Source organism: Rosa rugosa, chromosome 7 (genome assembly GCF_958449725.1).
Source record: "Rosa rugosa chromosome 7, drRosRugo1.1, whole genome shotgun sequence".
NCBI classification, from domain to species: Eukaryota; Viridiplantae; Streptophyta; class Magnoliopsida; order Rosales; family Rosaceae; genus Rosa; species Rosa rugosa.
Genome location: NC_084826.1, coordinates 16,190,721 through 16,208,839, shown reverse-complemented (window position 1 = coordinate 16,208,839; position 18,119 = coordinate 16,190,721). Strand labels below are relative to the sequence as shown.

At 40.7% G+C, this 18,119-nt stretch overlaps 1 protein-coding gene across 1 annotated transcript; it reads right to left on the bottom strand.

Moving 5' to 3' along the window:
• Positions 1-7,118: 7,118 nt before the first annotated feature.
• Positions 7,119-8,454, bottom strand: LOC133720640 (zinc finger A20 and AN1 domain-containing stress-associated protein 6). The gene is made up of 2 exons (XM_062147048.1): positions 8,295-8,454; positions 7,119-8,059 (listed from the first exon to the last, which is right to left on the bottom strand). The coding sequence occupies exon 2, from the start codon at positions 7,959-7,961 to the stop codon at positions 7,437-7,439; it is 525 nt and encodes a 174-aa protein (XP_062003032.1). The 5' UTR covers positions 7,962-8,059; positions 8,295-8,454; the 3' UTR covers positions 7,119-7,436.
• Positions 8,455-18,119: the final 9,665 nt, after the last annotated feature.

Sequence of the window (18,119 nt, the reverse complement as noted above, 5' to 3'; positions counted from 1 at the left end):
GAGAGATGTACCATGGTCTTTGAGAAGTTTGAGGCCGGACTGACATGGGGTAATGTGAGAATGACAATCATCCAAACCTGCTTTGTGAATGAGATCCTTGGCATACTTTTGTTGGGACACAAATAGACCGTGAGAGACATATTTGATCTCGAGTCCCAGAAAATAATGGAGTGGACCTAAGTCCTTCATCTCGAATTCTTGTTGTAAGGAGGTTTTAATCTCAGTGAGAAGTGTGTCACAATTGCCAGTGAGTATAATGTCATCGACGTATAAGAGAAGATAGGCCTTGGAAGAACCAGACACAAGAGTAAAGAGTGATGGATCTGCATATGAGGGTTTAAAACCAAGAGAAGGTAAAAAGGAGGTAAACCTTTCGTTCCAGGCTCGAGGTGCCTGCTTGAGGCCATAGAGAGATTTATGAAGCTTGCAAACATGAGTGGGATACAGTGAGTCCTCAAAGCCAGGAGGTTGTGCCATATACACTTCCTCATTAAGCACACCATGCAAAAAGGCATTTTTGACATCAAGTTGATGTAATTTCCAACCATAAGAAGCTGCAATACTCAGAATCAAACGAACAGTTGTGTGTCGAACCACAGGGGAATATGTCTCGTCATAATCTATACCATATTCTTGGCTAAAGCCCCGAGCAACAAGTCGAGCTTTATGTCGAGCAATGGAGCCATCTGCATTCTTCTTCAGTTTATAAATCCACTTACAAGAGACTAGATTTTTATCAGGAGGAAGTGGAACCAAAGTCCAGGTATGTTGACTGATTAGAGCATTATATTCTTCTTGCATAGCTGACTTCCAGGCTGGAATTTTTAAAGCTGTTTTATGAGAGTAAGGTTCTGAAGTCGTAGGAGCGGAGCAAGTAGAGGAAAGAACAGAGAGAAAGGCCTTTTTCTTAACAATTCCTCGTTTGCTTCTAGTCAGCATGTGATGGTCATTTATTGTAGCATCAGTTAGACCCTCCACAGGATGTAGAACATTGGACTGGGATAGGTGACTAGTATGTCGAGATGGTGAGCATTCCAATTCAATTGAGAGACCAAGTCCAGGTTGGGAGGTAATATCAATGGAACCGTCATTTTCATCAAAGTGGATAATAGTGTGTGTGTCAGTGGCATGAGTGGTAGCATGTGCTGGAATAGTGCTCATTGTAGATGGTGATGTAAAATCAGAAGAAGAGGAAGTAAGTGGAGGAATAGTGTGCATTGTGGACGGTAATGTAGAGCTAGAAGGAGCATTTGGAGGAATAGTGGCTGCATGTGGAGGAATAGTGGCATTAGTACAAGTAGTAGATGAGATAGTAGGCTGACCTGACAAGAGGGTTGTAGTGGCATGTGTAGTTGAGTGCGGGACCGGTGCTGGGATTATAGGCTGCGCATGGGACTGAGTAGCTGAAGAGCAGGGCCATACACAAGGCTGCTGTAGCTTTGACCCAAAGGATAATTGAGAGCCAGCGAAAGGAAAAGTTGTTTCATCGAAGAAGACATGCCTTGAAATGATATACTTTCTTGTGACCCAGTTGTAACAAATGTATCCTTTGTATCCAGCTGCAAAACCAATAAAGACACACTTTGTGGTTTTGGGTTGAAGCTTGTCAGTCCTATAGGGTGTCATGAGAGGGTAGCATGCACATCCAAAAACCCTTAACACATCAACAGAGGGAACTGTATTGTACAATTTTTCAAATGGAGAGAGCATTTGTAGGATAGTAGTAGGCATCCTATTGATGAGATATGTGGCAAGAGCACATGCATGATACCAGAACGGTGAAGGAAGAGAAGCAGTTTGTAAAAGGGTTACAGCTGTTTCCCTTATATGTCTATTCTTTCTCTCTGAGATACCATTCTGCTCTGGCGTATAGGGACATGAGACTTGATGAAGTATCCCATTAGCATTCATGAAAGCTTTGAACAGTGAGCTAGTGTATTCACCTCCCCCATCACTGCGCAAGGTTTTAACTCTCGTGGAAAAATGGGTTTTGACAAAAGCACAAAGAGACTTGAAGTAAGAAAGGACTTCTGATTTGTTTTTCATTGGAAACATCCAAGTATATCGTGTACAATCATCTATGAAAATTACAAAGTACTTAAAGCCATCTAAGGACAAATAAGGAGCAGGGCCCCAAACATCAGAGTGGACTATATCAAATGGTGCGGCACTTCTGGTGTGAGAAACTGGAAAGGGAAGCTTGTGAAATTTACCAAGCAGACATGCTTCACAAAGTGTAGAATCAACAATAGTATCAGCCGAAAGTTTGCACTTATTTAACATACTTTTGACAACTTCATTGGTAGGATGACCAAGTCTTTGATGCCAAAGCAAATTTTTTATAGACTTTCCAACATATGCAGTCTTGGAAGAACAGCTAGTAACAGGAGAAGAGGATGTAGAACCAATCTTGAGTGGCAGATCAAATGGTATGGGGTACAGCCCTTGTCTACTCAGTCCCTGATAGAGGATTCTTCCCAGCACCTTGTCCTGTATCACACACATGAACTCATCAAACCAAACAGAACAATTGTTCTGTTTGCACAATTGATAGATAGAGAGTAAATGAGCAGCTAATTCGGGTATGATGAGGACATTATCAAGCTTGAGTAAACCAAGAATTGTATTACCAATATGAGTGATATTGAGTTGTTTACCATTACCAACTTGAACAGTGTCAGAGGCAGTGTAAGGAGCAACATTACTAAGCAATTGGACCTCACTAGTCATGTGGTTGGTGGCACCAGAGTCAGCAAGCCAATACTGAGGTGTGGAGGAAGAAGCGAACATGGCAGATGGATGGATTGGAGGTGGTGATTGTTGTTGATTCGGAAAGCCAATAATATGATAACACCTATCAGCAGTATGGTTCTTTTTCTTGCAATACTGACACTCCACACCAGCAACAGAGTTGGTACCAGGGTAGGGCTGCACAAAGGGCTGATATTGGGACAAAGTTCTGCAAGTCCGAGCTCCATGACCAGCTTTGCCACAGAGTTGGCAAGAGAAGGTGCTCCCAGATTGTGAAACACTGTTGGAGGTATCAGCAAAAATACCATTATTGTAGTTGCTACCGGCAAAGCCTCTACCAGCCATGTGAGGGCCTCGGCTAGGTCCACCAAGTCTCCCGCGACCTCTACCAGCATAAAAGCCGGCCATCCCAAGTGTAGGGTCAAGCATTGGGAAAGTATGGAATGGAGAATAACCATAAGGCACAGTAGGAATGGGAACATAAGTTGGCTGGGTAAGGGGAGATGGAATAGGATTGGGAGCTGGTGAAACAAGGGGACTAAAACCAGGAGGGACAGTGGAGACTGTAGGAGAAACAGATGAAGTGGAAATGGGAGTGGTTGGTAATGAAGGAGTGGTGGAAGGAGTGGCAGAAGTGGAACTCTGTGCAACCATAGCAGTAAGAGGAACAGGTTGTGACTCATTCTCAATGTCAACTTCAGCAGCTTTGAGCAGGGTTTTGAGCTCCCCCATAGAACAACTAACAAACTGAGCTCGGATTACCGTTTTAATGGCAGCAAATTCAGATGGTAAACCCCTCAAGACAGTAACCACAATATCTTCATCGTCAAGAAAAACACCAACAGTTTCAAGGGCATCCCGAGCAGCCTTGACCTTGTCCAAATAAGTCTCTATATTATCGGAACCTTTCTTGAGGCCTTGGAGAGTGGACTTAAGCTGCAAAATATTCTGCCTATTTGGAGCAGCAAATTTGAGACGAAGATTGGACCACATCTCATGAGCGGACCGACTTCCCACAGCACAAGACATAGCAATTGGACTCAAGGTCTGTCCTAGCATGTTAACGATGCTCTGATCCTGTGTTTTCCAAGCAACATACTCACTGGATACAGTCCGAGTGCCATCAGAGGCAGTGACATACTGTGGTGGACAAGGTGTGGATCCATCAACAAAACCAAAGAGGTTCTGGCCTCGTAAAAACGATTCTAGCCGAAAGAGCCAAGTAGGATAATTCGACTCATCTAACAGAATGTTAGGAAGGTACACAGTGGTTTGAGTAATAGCCATAGAGAAGCAATGGAATAGTTCAACAAGCAAATCACAGGAAGGAAACGAAATCGCAAAAACTAGGGATTCAAGTGTGAACAAGTAACAAGAATAACCAGATCTGAAGAATTGTGGAAGAAACAACCGCAAGAATAACCGGAATTGCAACTACGATTATGAAGAACCTCTAAAATTAGGGTTTCGATCTTGAACAAGTAACAAGAACACGATCTGAACAACAATGATGATATAAACCATAGATATAACCAAATCCAAAGCTTCGATGATGAAGAACTGCTAAATCAACAGTCGAAATCGGAGACTTGAAACGAAACGAGTAGAGAGAACAAACTTAGCTGAAATGAAGAACCGAGAGTTGACAAACGAGCACCGGAGACTAGGATAACACCGGAACTATGATCGGAAAGACGACGGAGCTCCACAGTGACCGGCCATGGCTGTGATACCATGAAAGCTTCAAGATAAGCTTGAGAGAAAAACCAGAAAATAGAAACTGAGCTTCTGTATATATTGGACTTAAATGTTACAGAGAGATTTGGGTTACGTATTTATAGTAACAAGCCAACCGGCTTAATTAGCACGCTAACTAATCAACCTAACTAATCTTCCATGAGACCAGCAGCAAGGTGATGCGTGTCACAATAACACACAAAGACTACACAGCACATGAGGTAAAAGATAAAAGGTAAATGGTGTACGCGTGTATATATGTATATATGTTATCAGTCATTACGTAACGAGAGTTTTTGTGAACCTGGGTACAATTTTTCTATTGATACCCCAAAGCTAGAAAAGTTTGAACTCCGGGATCCTATTTTTTATTCAAGATACAATTTGGATAGTGCAAAAACTCTAGTTGAAGCCGAAATTAGCATCAATGGGCCACATGATCATGATGGGGAGTTTTTTGATAAACTGCATTACTGGCAGGAATATCCAATGTTAAGAAACTGAATCTTTCAGCTCATTCCTTGGAGGTAAAAAGAAAAAAGTTTTTTATTAAAACTAATTATTGTTTCTGTGGATGAATTTATGTTTGATAAATGCTTTTATCTTCATGATCAAGGTTTCATGTCTACCTGCTGCGTTCAATAATTTGAGTGAACTGATCCTGGTTGTTCGAGGATGCGATTCTTGGGAATTTCTTACAGAGTTCTACAAAAATCGCCTAATCTCAAACATCTTAAAATAGAACAAGAAAGTGTTATTAATTATTTCACTTTATCTTACGTTTTATCAACATGCAGGTCATCACTTTGTAATCCAATGTTCTTTAATTAACTAAATGCCAGGGAAACCTACGGTTTCAGGAAGAATGGGATTTTGATTCAGCAAAGGTACCAGTTTGTTTACCGTCCTGCCTCAAAACTATCTCCATTAGTGAATTCAAGGGAAATGAGCATGCGATGGAAGTGGCCAGGTATGGTCGAGTTTTAGATACAATGACTATTCAGACTAAAAGGAACTCAAATGAGAAGTTATCGCATCAATTTTCAACGTACAAAAAAGGTTCAAAGACTTGTAAAATTTGAATTTATTACAAAAAAGATGTTTTTCGAGATAAGCATTGTTAAAGTTTGAATACTATATCGATCATGACACAAAGCTTGTATCGTTGTTTACATCTTGTTCTTTTTTTGTTAATGTTAGCAATTTGGGTACTTATTTTTATCTAAATCTTTTATTCTACATACGGCAATAATTCTATAAGTTTTTTTATATATACATATAATTAAGGAAATCAAGAATTAGGCGAACGTATAATTATGTATTGATAGTTTTGTAGCTGATGTAAAATGAGATGCTCAAGTATAGGTATTCATCCCATACGTTATAAGACCTAGGCTTTACATAATTTGGTATACAATCCCCACGATCTTTTTGAAGGGTAATGTAAAATGAGATGCAGTCAATACATAATTTGGTACACAATCCATACATTAATCACGAGTATCATGCGGTGCAATCGATCGAGTGCTGGTGAACCATAGTGTGTTAGTTAGCAGGCCTTGCTAACACCGTGAAAGTCACAAAATCAAAGAATTAGTGAGATGGAGATCCAAACATAATATGAGATGCTCTAGTGCAATCGAGCTGATTTGGTCCTCTTGGTTAGTGAGCCGAATATTCTCTTGGTGCAACTTTGTTCTGAAGTCTCATGGTTGAGCTCGTGTAGAAGGTTTGTCTGCTACATCCAACCCAGAACCATTAGAGGGTATTTACTATTTAACGTCTTATGAGAGTGAAGCTCGGAGTTCATCTCTATTTATTTCCTAATTTCAGGTCTTGCATGCGACCTCCCAATAAGGGATCTCAAGGCTATAGATGGCAGAAGGGTGGGTAGGGGAGAATATGGTGTACATCTGCAAATCTTGGTGAAGATGGGTTCTTGGGAAAATGAGCAAGGGACGAGACCAAACAAGATGTTGCCCTCCAATCAGTAAGAGCTTCATATGAAGAAAATACATGCATCCAACTATTCGAAGATGCAAGAAACAGGACCCAAAACAAAGGAGATAGCTTAACAGCAGCTGAAAAGCTGAAGACGGGTATCATCAACTCTCTAACTAGAGTTAACATTGGGTGACACCTTCCTACTCGGATTATCCTGTTAGATAAATCACCATTTTGAGGAGGATCAGTAGCCAACATACGGAATTTAAGAATTCATAATTTGTGCACTCTATTAAGAAGTATATTTCCTTAACTTGATGATTGAGAATGAGCCTTGATTTGAACGGGTAGAGCACTAATTTGGCATATCAAAACCAAAACCAAAACCAAAGCAAAAAAGAATTGGAGCTTCTAAAACACATCTCAGATGCTAGACCAAATAGAGCTTGCAAACCCAAAGCAATAATCAAAACATGCTCAGAAATAGATATTGTAGCCCCTTATAAGATTTCCTAAAATGACACAGCAGGACACACTTTATTAGTTCATGCAAAGCACAGAGAGAAATGGCGCCCTTTCTCTCTTTTGGGAACCAACTCATGCATCACTTTGGGTAATATAGCTCAAAGAAGAATCATAATCATCATACCAGAGTAGGATAAGATAAAAACAGAGATGAATCTATCTACCAAGGAATCAGACCCGAAATTTCAATTACCCAAATAGAAACCTTTCTTGTTTTTTTTTTTTTTTTTTTGGTTTTCCTGCAACATACAAGCAAAGCCCACAATAACTTATTTTTCCGAAAACAAATATTAAAAATTAACCCAGAAAAGAGAGAATATTTATATCAGACTTAATTTTTCACAAGTGCTGCTTGACGACGAACGGCCGGCGATCACCACACCGGCGGGGCCTCTTTGCTAATGCAATCATATCATTGACTGACTGGAAATTTCTGCAATTTTTTTTTTTCGAAAAGTAATCGGATCCGACGGCCCGCATCAAATCTTCTCGAGCTTCTCTGCTTTGATCACCGGATTGCTCCTCGCGATCTCCTCCTTCCCGACCGTCTTGAAGTCGAACGAGCACGCGTGCTTCTCCGGGTAACGGTGGACCCCGCAGAAGGTGGTCCCGCACTTGCACTTGAACCCGGTCAACCCGACCCGTTTCCGGCAGACGTTGCACCGGTTCGGCTGCGACACCGCCGGGGCGGCGACCTCTGGAGGAGTGGGAACATCTTCGGCCTCGGCGACCTCCGGCAAAGTCAACAGCGGAGGCGGAGGGAGAGAGCGGAAGTCAATCACCGGAGAAGAGGAGGAAGACGAGGCCGATGAAGAGGCGGCCGCGGAGGCGGAGAGAGAGGCTTCGACGGTGGATTTGATGGAGGCCTCCTGTTGCTCCTTGAGGCAAAAGTCTCTGTAACATTTGGAGCAGAGATTCATGGTGGCCGGGCTGCCGAAGAATCCGCAGTTGTTAGCGCAGAGACGGAGACCTTCTGGTGCTTGGCATCTGTGCTCTTCCGCCATCTCGAGACTCTCTGCTCTGCTTCAAGATCTCTTCAAAATTCGAAACTACAAATCCCACCGAATATTAGATCGCCTAGATCGATCTGCGAAAACCTGATCTGAAATCAACCAAAAAAAAAAAAAATTCACGAAAAAATTACGAGAAATTCAAAACTTCCTGTCAAATTATCAAACGAACAAAAAAAAAAAATCAAAAAACAGAAAAGAGAGATCCGACACTAATTTACAAAAACCGAAATCAAATCTCTTCGTAAGCATCGGAAAACCAACAAAAATAGTATGAAGAATAAAAAAAAAAAAAAAAAAAAAAAAAAAAGAGAGAGAGATTGGTACCTGAGAGGGTTGGGGAAAGTACGGGGAGAAGGGAATGGGATAAGAATAAGGGGAAGGAGGAGGAGGAGTTAAAGCGAGAATCTTAAGGTGGAAGAATTATCGAGAAGGTGAGAGCTGGAATAAATATTTATTTAAAATTGGGGTAATGGGTGAAGGAACGGCGAAAAGGGACAAATTAGAATAATAATCTCGGATTAAGAAATTAAATTGATTTCGGGAATTGGAGTGATGCGAGGGACAGGCTGGACGCCTTTCTCAGCAAGGGAAAAAAAGGTTACGGAGTCGGCACACCGTTATTGGGAACGCGTGGCCGATTTAATGGTGCCGATCATTTTTGACGTGGTCCTGGTTTGTTCTGTTAGGTGTGGGGGGGATTAAAGGTGACGATTTTTTTTGTTGCGTTTGGATTCCTCGCGGAGCTGTATACATTGAATTTGGTGAGGAGCGTTAGAGCATCTCCAATGGATTTTTCTTTTGGCTTGTGTCAAATTCAAATTTGACATGTGACATGGCAAATTTGAAGAGAGAACATTTTGACAATTTTTAGCTCCAATGGAGATGTCAAATTTGAATATTACTTTAATATATAAAATCTGGAAACTGGAAACAGAAACTGCTTGAAAACAGAAACAGAAACAGAAACTGAAAACTGCTTGAAAACTAGCAGTTAAATAGCAGCAAACAGAATCAGCTTGATTTTGATAGCACTCAAATGCAACATCACATGAAACCAACATCATGATACAAACTGAAATGGATTGAAAACAGAAACACAAACTAGAGAACTGAATACAGAGCTTGCTGAGCAAAATGTAAATACAGAGCTTGCTGAGCAAAAACGTGCAAACTGAGCAAAATGTAAATACAGAGCTTGCACAACAGAGCACTGAAAAGAATCTATCTGCACCTTTTGTACCTCATCAATTTAAGGCATCAGTCTGCACATTAACTCATCATTATTTCCAGTCACATGTTAGGTAATAGAAACAATTAAAGACCATGTAGTTGACAGTCTAATCTGCCAACCAAGCTCACCAAAGCTGAATATCTCATAAAATTTGGAGAGCAAAGCATGTGAATGTTGATGAGTATATATACATCAAAGCAATGGCATTTGATGGCCTAGCTTTTACAGTTGAGGACTCCAGAAATCATTTGAATATCATCCTAATGACTAGGATTTTCTGCAAGTTATAGTTCTCCCAACCCCATTCCTTATTTCACAAGAAAAAGACTTTCAAACCGCACCAAACCAGAAATTAATAAGCACTTTACAACATTGACCAAGGACACAAACTAGAGAACTGAATACAAGACACTTCATAATAGCCGGAATTAATGCCAGCTAGAAATCTACAAGTATTAATACAAATATACACCTTCTGAGAAAAAGGCCAGCAATGCCGTGACAAAACAATCAAAATTGATTCTAGAATCAAATTCTGGACTCCAACAAAAAGACAAACTATGATGAAGAGCACAGATGTGCAATGAAAAATAATTCCATTACAGTAAACAGTATCTATAAAAAAAAAACCCAGCTCAAATTTATCAGCATAATAATGCTACACCTATAAAATACTAATCGAAAACATGAACAGAAAAACACTTGAAAGCTTTCATCTTTCTCCCTTTCCCTCACTTTCCCAGCAACCCAATAAAGAGCAGACTACAAAACTACAAGACCCAGATCCAAAACCCCTCAAACAGTAGGAATTAATGCATTTTAACAAGTATAATGTTCATTGATATCACCTTATAGACAACTCCATAGCCTCCTCCACCTATTTTGTCTGACCTCAATGAAAATTCCTGGTCGCTGACCTCAATGAATTATAAGAGAAGAGCCTTACATTGTTGGTAGGAATCCCTAAAGTACCATGCATTCCATACACACAGACAAAGAAACTCTGGTTAGATCAATTTGTCCAGTTCAGAACCAGCAAGAACCATAAACAAAGATCTAAAACATGCATATGTACTGGACACCTAGCCTAGCACACCCACATACAAAAAAATCAATCTTCTAGGAAGTATCTTATATCTTCTAGGAAGTATTGCAATGTGCTTCTAGATGTGAGATTTCTTATATAGCACTGAGAAGCTTGTAAAAGCTCTATAACCGTCTATTTAGTTACTAAAAAAAAGCAAAACGTCTAAAGGTGCAAATTGGAAATTTAACAAAACCCTTTTGCATCCACTTTACCAAAATTAGTTTGATTTTGAAGTTCAATATAGTACCGAATCGCTACCTTGGGCTTGGCTGGAAGGTTCCAAATACTTATTTCCTTGGGCAGGGCAGGGCAGTGGGGATGCAGCGCGGGGGCTGTGATGATCTCCTTGGTCGGACACTAATTAAGAGCAAGAAAGCCTCCGTTGAGATCTGGGTTGACAGCATCTCGTTGCCTCTGAACTCAACAGGGTGGACAGCATCTCGTTGGCACGACGTACTCTTGAGCTCTTGTTGTGTTCTTCTTCCTCCTGCTCTTCTTCCTGAAAAAGATGGGTGGCTGATTCTGGGCGAGCCGAGGCGAGGAGCAAATGGTGGAGCGGGGGACTGGAGAAGGTGGCCTGGCTTGCGACGCAGTCTGAACAGAGTAGCACGTCGGCGCCGAATCCGATCAAATATCCCATATTCTATTCATGGTGTCAAGTCGGTGAGAGAGAATATGGCTGTTGATTAAGAATTCTGCTATCCAAGGAGTGAGATCACGAAAGGGAAAGAGATCGAGAGAGAGTGAGAGGGAGAGAAAGAAACAATAAAAAAATAAAAGACCGAGAGGGGAGAAGCTGTCAAATTTGACAGAGCATGGTCGTATGTCAAATACACGTGTAATAGACTGATGGGTTGGAACATAATTTGGTTGGTCAAAAGTATACGTTAGCTGTACAGATGGCAAAAGACCCATCTGTTGGAGATGGTCTTAGGGAGTAGGGACTCCGCTTTTTCTTATGGTTTAAGAAAATAGGAAGACGACTAGGTAGGGAATTGTAATTTACTTTTTTACAGTCTGGGTTGTTTAGTAAATTTTGCAGATTTACTGGATCGGTTAGGGTTAATTTAGCTTGCCGTGTCACCGTGTGCAACAAATAAGAGAATATATAGGACAGGGAAATTGGGAGGGAAGGGTTTGGTATTGATTTTGATTGATTCGGGTGTAGATATGTTTTGTGAAATGTGAACAACCTCATTTCGGCAATGCCTTTTCCTTATTAGTAGGGACAGAATCTTCAAGCTTACCTTAATATTTCGTATATTTTATTTAAAAAATAAAATAAAATTATACTTTTTTTTTTTTTTTTGACTCTGAACGACAATGTAACTCCCCACCCCACCTCATCCCTGATGTTAGTAAGATTTGAACTCGTGACCTCCACAGTGTTAGTTAGGCTGGCTAACCAACAGGTCACGGCTCACCGACATAAAATTATACTTAATAACTCAATTTGATAAACTAAGGACAAGTAGGCACACTAATTTTACATTGGTAGGTTGTCAATTAGGGAAAGAAAAAAAAAAGAGAAAAAAAACCCTTATACTAATTCTCAAGAAAACTAAGGTTGCGGCGGTGCGAAATGTTTAGCTCTCATTCGGTGACGCTCCGACGTTACCTTGACGTAATTGTGATGCTGCCGAATAGGTGACAAATGGTCTGGACATTCGGAATTACTTTGCTTGCAGTATGAAAATAATGGCTGGGGATATTCGGATTGAGATAGCTCTATGGCTGGATGTTTCGTGGAAGCAGGTTTCAGGGAAGGCAAGGGCGACAGCGGACTGGATTATGTTCCAGACGACGACGACTATGCGATCACCATTGATGAGGTTTATGTCGGTTTTGATGCGGAGATCCTTACCCATTTCGGGTTCAAGTTTCTCAGTGGTGGCAAGAGATGCTGGTTTTTCCTAAAGCATGACAGCGGTTTGTGGCAAGTCAGTGCGGTGGCGTCGGTGGAGGGTTGCAGCGGCAGTGTTCTGCAAGTGTGCGTGGAACGTGAAGGCGCAGATTGTGGAGAGTGGCTATGGCTGGGCCTAGGCTGGCTGTCCTTTGGGCCTTGGACCTCTATTTTAGTTTTAGTTTAGTTCTTGTTTTCTAATAATTTTCTACTTTTCCATGGATCTATGCTTGTTAGTTCTTAATAAGCGCTAATGAGTATAGTTTTACCTATTTGCTACTTTAGTTTATAGGTTTGCTTAATTAAGTGAGCACTGAATGTATAATGAGCAGTCTATACTTGTGTATCATCGTGGTACCTCCACAACCTCTTGTCTATCTTGCTATTGGCTAATGGCAGTGAATGGGTATGTAATGGCCATTTTGGTTTGAGTAATGACAATCATTGATGGATTGATTCAAAAACATAATACTAATAATAATAATTTCACATTGGTCATAGGGGTCATAGATCGACAAGAAATATTCCTAAACCAAAATAATAGAGGCAAAAATCTCTTAATCAAGACAATCTCAATTTGACAACTTATACTCTACCATAGAACCGCAACTCCACAGCTAGCTTACAGAATCGGTTTTCAAGATGTAGAGTACATGAACCAAACTGAGTTTATACTACCGCTGTACCGCCCGTTTGTCAAGGCCAACATGACCCATTAACATCAATTCAAAAATACTATTTATTCATGTATGTCTTTGCCGCAAAGCCGGGTCGCATCCAACTATAATTATCAATTCCAAGAATAAATCATAATTTACAAGAAAATTCTATAAAACTATTACTGCATTGCATCAATTGTTATTGCAGATCTCTAACGGCACTAAATCATTTGTTACACAAAGAGTCAATTGTTGCGACTTGTGACACCATTAATTGTTATTGCATTACCCAACCCTCACTACAAAGCAATTCCAACACCATGACATGCATGCTTGTATCTAGGGAAACCTGCATTGCAACAATGCTTGTCCTCAGTACAATTAGGAAAGGCATATGGTCTGTTGTTCTAGACTTCTAGCCTGACTGGTCCCAAATAGGTTGGCTTCTAGGTTTTTCATGGCGGCTCGTATGAACATCAAACGCGAGTTCAACAACGACTCATTCATGATTGCTCTAATCAAAATGATCACTAGCCCTTGAAAATTTTATCGTGCGATGGTGGTGGTCAAAACCACTACATGCACCGACGTTACCTCTTTCTATGGTTTTTAGGTCCAATTTTCCTCTAGCATTTTCTTTCAGGTTAATTGTTCTACAATATGCAGTTTTCTAGCAATTTTGGCTCTAAGGACAGGAGGTTGGTGGTTGTACTTCCAACAGAGGAGCGGCCTTTTTGGGTGGAGGCAACACTGGCTCCAGTGCCTAGGCTTTTGTCAGGAAAAGGAGGCTGCGGTGGATGCGAGTTCGGAGCATGCAAGTCATGTGCTGGCTTGGATCCTTCTATCAATTCTATGCCACTCTCCCACCACAAGAGCTATGGTGGAGATTGTTGCACCAAAAAGGAAGAGATTCGTCCTAGGGGAGCTAGGAATAAGGTTAAGGAAGTTCCAAACGAGGAGAGGACTGTGGCAATTCCTGCAATGAGGAAGCTTCCTTCAACAAAGTTGGAGGATGACGCAACCATTTAGGGTTGTATAGCAGTTTGATGTCTTTCTGTATGATCTTTGTGGTGCAAATTTCTGCAAGAACATGTCAACTTCTTGTACCACAATTATGTTCGTTGGCAAGGGTTGACGTATATATGAATGCATGAAAACGCTCAAGTTTTCTTTCTCAGGTGTTTTTTATTTTTCTTGTTTTAGTGTACATTGAGTTGGACCCTAATGGTATTTTTACTTCTTATTTCTTTTTTTTCTTTTTTTTGTTTTTCATGCCAAATAAGCAATGCATTTTGTTGACATGGGCTATTAGACCTTGATCTATGTAATGCTTTGACTGCATAATCTCGATAATCATTTATGAATAAGCATTTCATTCGTCTTTCATAAAAAAATATAGCGTTTTGGATAAAACCGATTGAGCTACATATGTAGAAGTTGCTCTAACTAGGTGGAACTCAAACACTGTTAAACTTAGCTACCACTGTTAAAGATGGCACGACATCATCAAAAGTGGCATTATCTATATGATCTTAACCCAGACTTAAGATGCCGTTCAAACATAGCAACCCAATCTGCCACCCATCTACATTTTTGTGACTTGGTTGCATCCGTAAGCAAAGCCGCATAGCTTGTCTTGTTATTAATGTCCACTTTGACTTAAACTAGCTAGCTATGTGATCGTGCTCGTTATCCACCTTAATTAATTCGAACTTATTAAACTATGCCATGATCGGGTCATGTTTTGAATGCTTTAATTGCTTCAATAATTCAATTGTGAGAGGAAAAGGAGTGTTTTGCGGGATTAGGAAAATGATGGAGAAGAGAGATTAGAGATAGGTGGGCGTGGGCGTGGGCGTGGGCGTGGGTCATGGCCTCATGGGGGGTGGATTGATGGAGTAATAGAGTGGAATCAATATTAAGTGGGTTGGTGTTTGAACTAATTTCTCTTTACGGATTCTTCTTCTTTCAAAGTTTCTTGCTTAGATTGCAATCCATCATATATTCATAGCATATGGGAGTCATGCTAAACTAAATTTATCTGAAATTATTAAAATTACATCAGAGTTAGTTATATACTTATACTTATACCATGCATGAAAAGTAACCTGAATATTCTTTCTTTCTTTCTTTCTTTTATTATTTATTATTTTTTATAAAAGAACGAACTAATCAAGATTATTCTTTGATATCTATATATGTGTTTCCTCACAGATCACAGGGTACAAGAATACAAAGGTGATATAACTTGTTCAGGAACAAAAAAGCCACCCCGCAGTATAAGCCAACTCGACATTACTACACGTACAAACATAGGCACAAAACTGAAATGGATGTCCCTGAACTAACCTGATAACGGATACCATTCTCCAACCTGATTGATCCTGCAGAACGAGTTTGGCAGATGCATCTACTGGAGGAATTGTTTACACCAGATGTATTCCTTTTGGTATTCGTTGTTCGGAGGATAGACTGGTGTGGCACTATGATCGTAAGGGCGAGTATAACGTCAAGAGTGGGTATTTTGTTCTACGGGACTCACCCGCAATCACATGAACCAAGCCTCAACAGGCTCAACTTCTTGTACAAAGCCTGAGGGTGTTCTTAGTAAATATCGGGGCGCATTGTGGAGGCTGAATGTTCCACCAAAGGTTCGTCTATTCTTATGGAGATTGCTGCGTGATATTGTCCCTACACGCACAACACTGCAGTTAGAAAAATACCTCTACCACAGCACATGTGTGTACTTTGTAATTCTGCATTTGAAACTAGCGTACACTAGCTTGTTTAAAAATTGCCCTGCCCTTGATCTCTTCTGGTCAGAATTGCCCTTCCTTTTTCGGCCAGTGCAGCATAAGTCAATTACGTACCATCCGGGATTTGTTGTTTGATTTAATGGATAAAATGGAACTGCAGCATATATGTTTAATTGTTACTGGGCTATATGGAATGCACGGAACAATGTTGTAGAAGGGAGAGAATTTTGATCCCATCTTTGTTGCTAGGGGGTCTGCCAATAATTTGTGTGAATATCAGAGGTATCATGTCAAGCATTCTACTATGCCAAATAGGCCCGTGACAAGATGGGAATGCCCACCAAGGTGGTCAACTCAAAATTAACACCGATGGTGCCTTTTGTGCTAGTGATGGTAGTGGAGGAATTTGGGTTGTGGTAAGAGATGATAAAGGTTTGGAAGTCACGGCTTTAGCTAGGCCGTTTGTACATGCTCACTCCGCCTTTAATATGGAGGTTGAGCATATAGGGCGGGCTTGTTACTTGGTATTCACCAAGGATGGTCTGACAATATTGATATTGAAATCGATTCTATCCTGTTAGTTTCAACCTTGAATAGAAGTGGTGATGATCTATCCGTAGTGGGCTGAGTATCGGAAGATTGTAAAGACTACATGACTGCTTTCCAATCTATCCAAGTTTGACATATCTATAGGAAAGCAAAACAAGTGTATGCTAGTTAAATTTTAAATAAGTGTACAAACGGTCTCGTAGAGTATCATTAAGAAAAGTTGCTGATAGGTTAGCACATCTAGCTCATTTAAATTTTCTTAATGATGTATGGTTAGCGGAGACTCTTGCTATTATTCAAAATGTACTCTACGAGAATCTATGGAAGTTGTATTCCGTGGCTAGAGGTTTAGGTTTTATCCCCCCCTCCCGATGCCTACTTTATCTTTAATAAATAATAATCGAATAAGGCATGGAGCTGAGCCTTCCAGTTAGGTTGGATTCCAAACTCTTTCCAAAAAAAGAAAAAACATAGACACAATGGCAATTCATGGCATGAGCTATAACTACGTGATCTACCATATCACCTTCGCCTTGCCCCAGAACATTGAAGCTATTACTCAATTAGTTAATATTGAGAAAAGTTCAGGTATCGTCTCCAAACTATTCTGTCAAGGCCAATTTGATACCCGAACTCTCAAAAGTATCAACCCGAACTCTCAAAAGTATCAATGTGATACCCAAAGACAATTTTTGACATCAACGTGATACTTCCTTAAAAAATACCTAACGACTCCGTCTATTTGTTGACGTGGCAAGCACGTGGGCTCCATGTGATATTTTTATCAAGGGCATAATAGTCTTTCACTACTAACTAATTAAGAAAAAAAAAAAGCTCCATCTCTCTCTCTCCCCTCTCCTTTGATCGGCGACTCTCGTCTGCTGTGATTGGAGAGGGTTCTAATTCGGCGATCACCGAGAGGGCAACAAGGAATTTGAGGGCCTCAGTGACATTTTTGGTGGGAGGGATGGGAATTTGAGGAAGACTTAGAGGGAGTGAGAGAAGAGGTAGGAATTGATGGCGGAGAGGGCGGATTGCTGGTAGGAGTGGTCTTTGTATAGGTTGACGTTGGAGATGGAGCCGTCGGGGCCACCGCTGATTTCGATGGAGGGGCCGCTGCTGGCGAAGCTGACGTCGGAGTTGGGGTGGTGGAAGTGGTCGAGCTGCCTTGATGGTGGCGGTGGCGGTGGCCGTGGGTTCATCGACGGCTTGGGTCGTCAGCTGCCTCTCATATTGACTGTGAAAGTTTTTAGGTGGGATTCCAATTTTAATAGTGGAGATGGGAGATTGAAATTTTGGATTAGAAGTTGAATTGTTTGTTCTTGTTTGCAGACATTGTTTGTTCTTGTTTTCTCAATTTGAATTGGATTAGAAGTTGTCAAATTGCTGCATTTGCATGTAATGTGAGATTCTTGATGTTGGGTGAGGTAACTATCGTCGAGGCCGAGCTTGTGTTCGAGGTCGAAATCGGAATTCCAAATGAGTGGGTGGTTGGTGGCTGGTGGCTGGTGGCTGATGACATTGTCAGGTAAGTAAGGAAATGTGGTGGTGGAGCTTGCTTCTGAGGTTGCGGCGGTTTAGCTAGAACAAAATCCCAGAATAAGAAGAAGAAGAAGAAGAAATGAAAAGAAAAAAAAAATGAATTAACAAAAACAAAAGGGTAAGTTGGTCATCTAACTTTTTTTTGTCTCCACGTGCTTGCCACGTCAGCAAATAGACGGAGCCGTTACGAGTTTTTGACGGAAATATCACGTTGATGTCAAAATATGTATTTGAGTATCACATTGATATTTTTTAGAGTTCGGGTATTAAATTGGCATTGGCAGAAAAATTTAGAGACGGTACCTGAATTTTTCTCCACCCGTATCCAAATTGGTCCGGCCACACTTTAGGTTCCCTTTACCCACGTTGTAAAGCCTCGATGCCTGCTACTAGAAGCGCAAATAGATTGACTAATGCAAGCT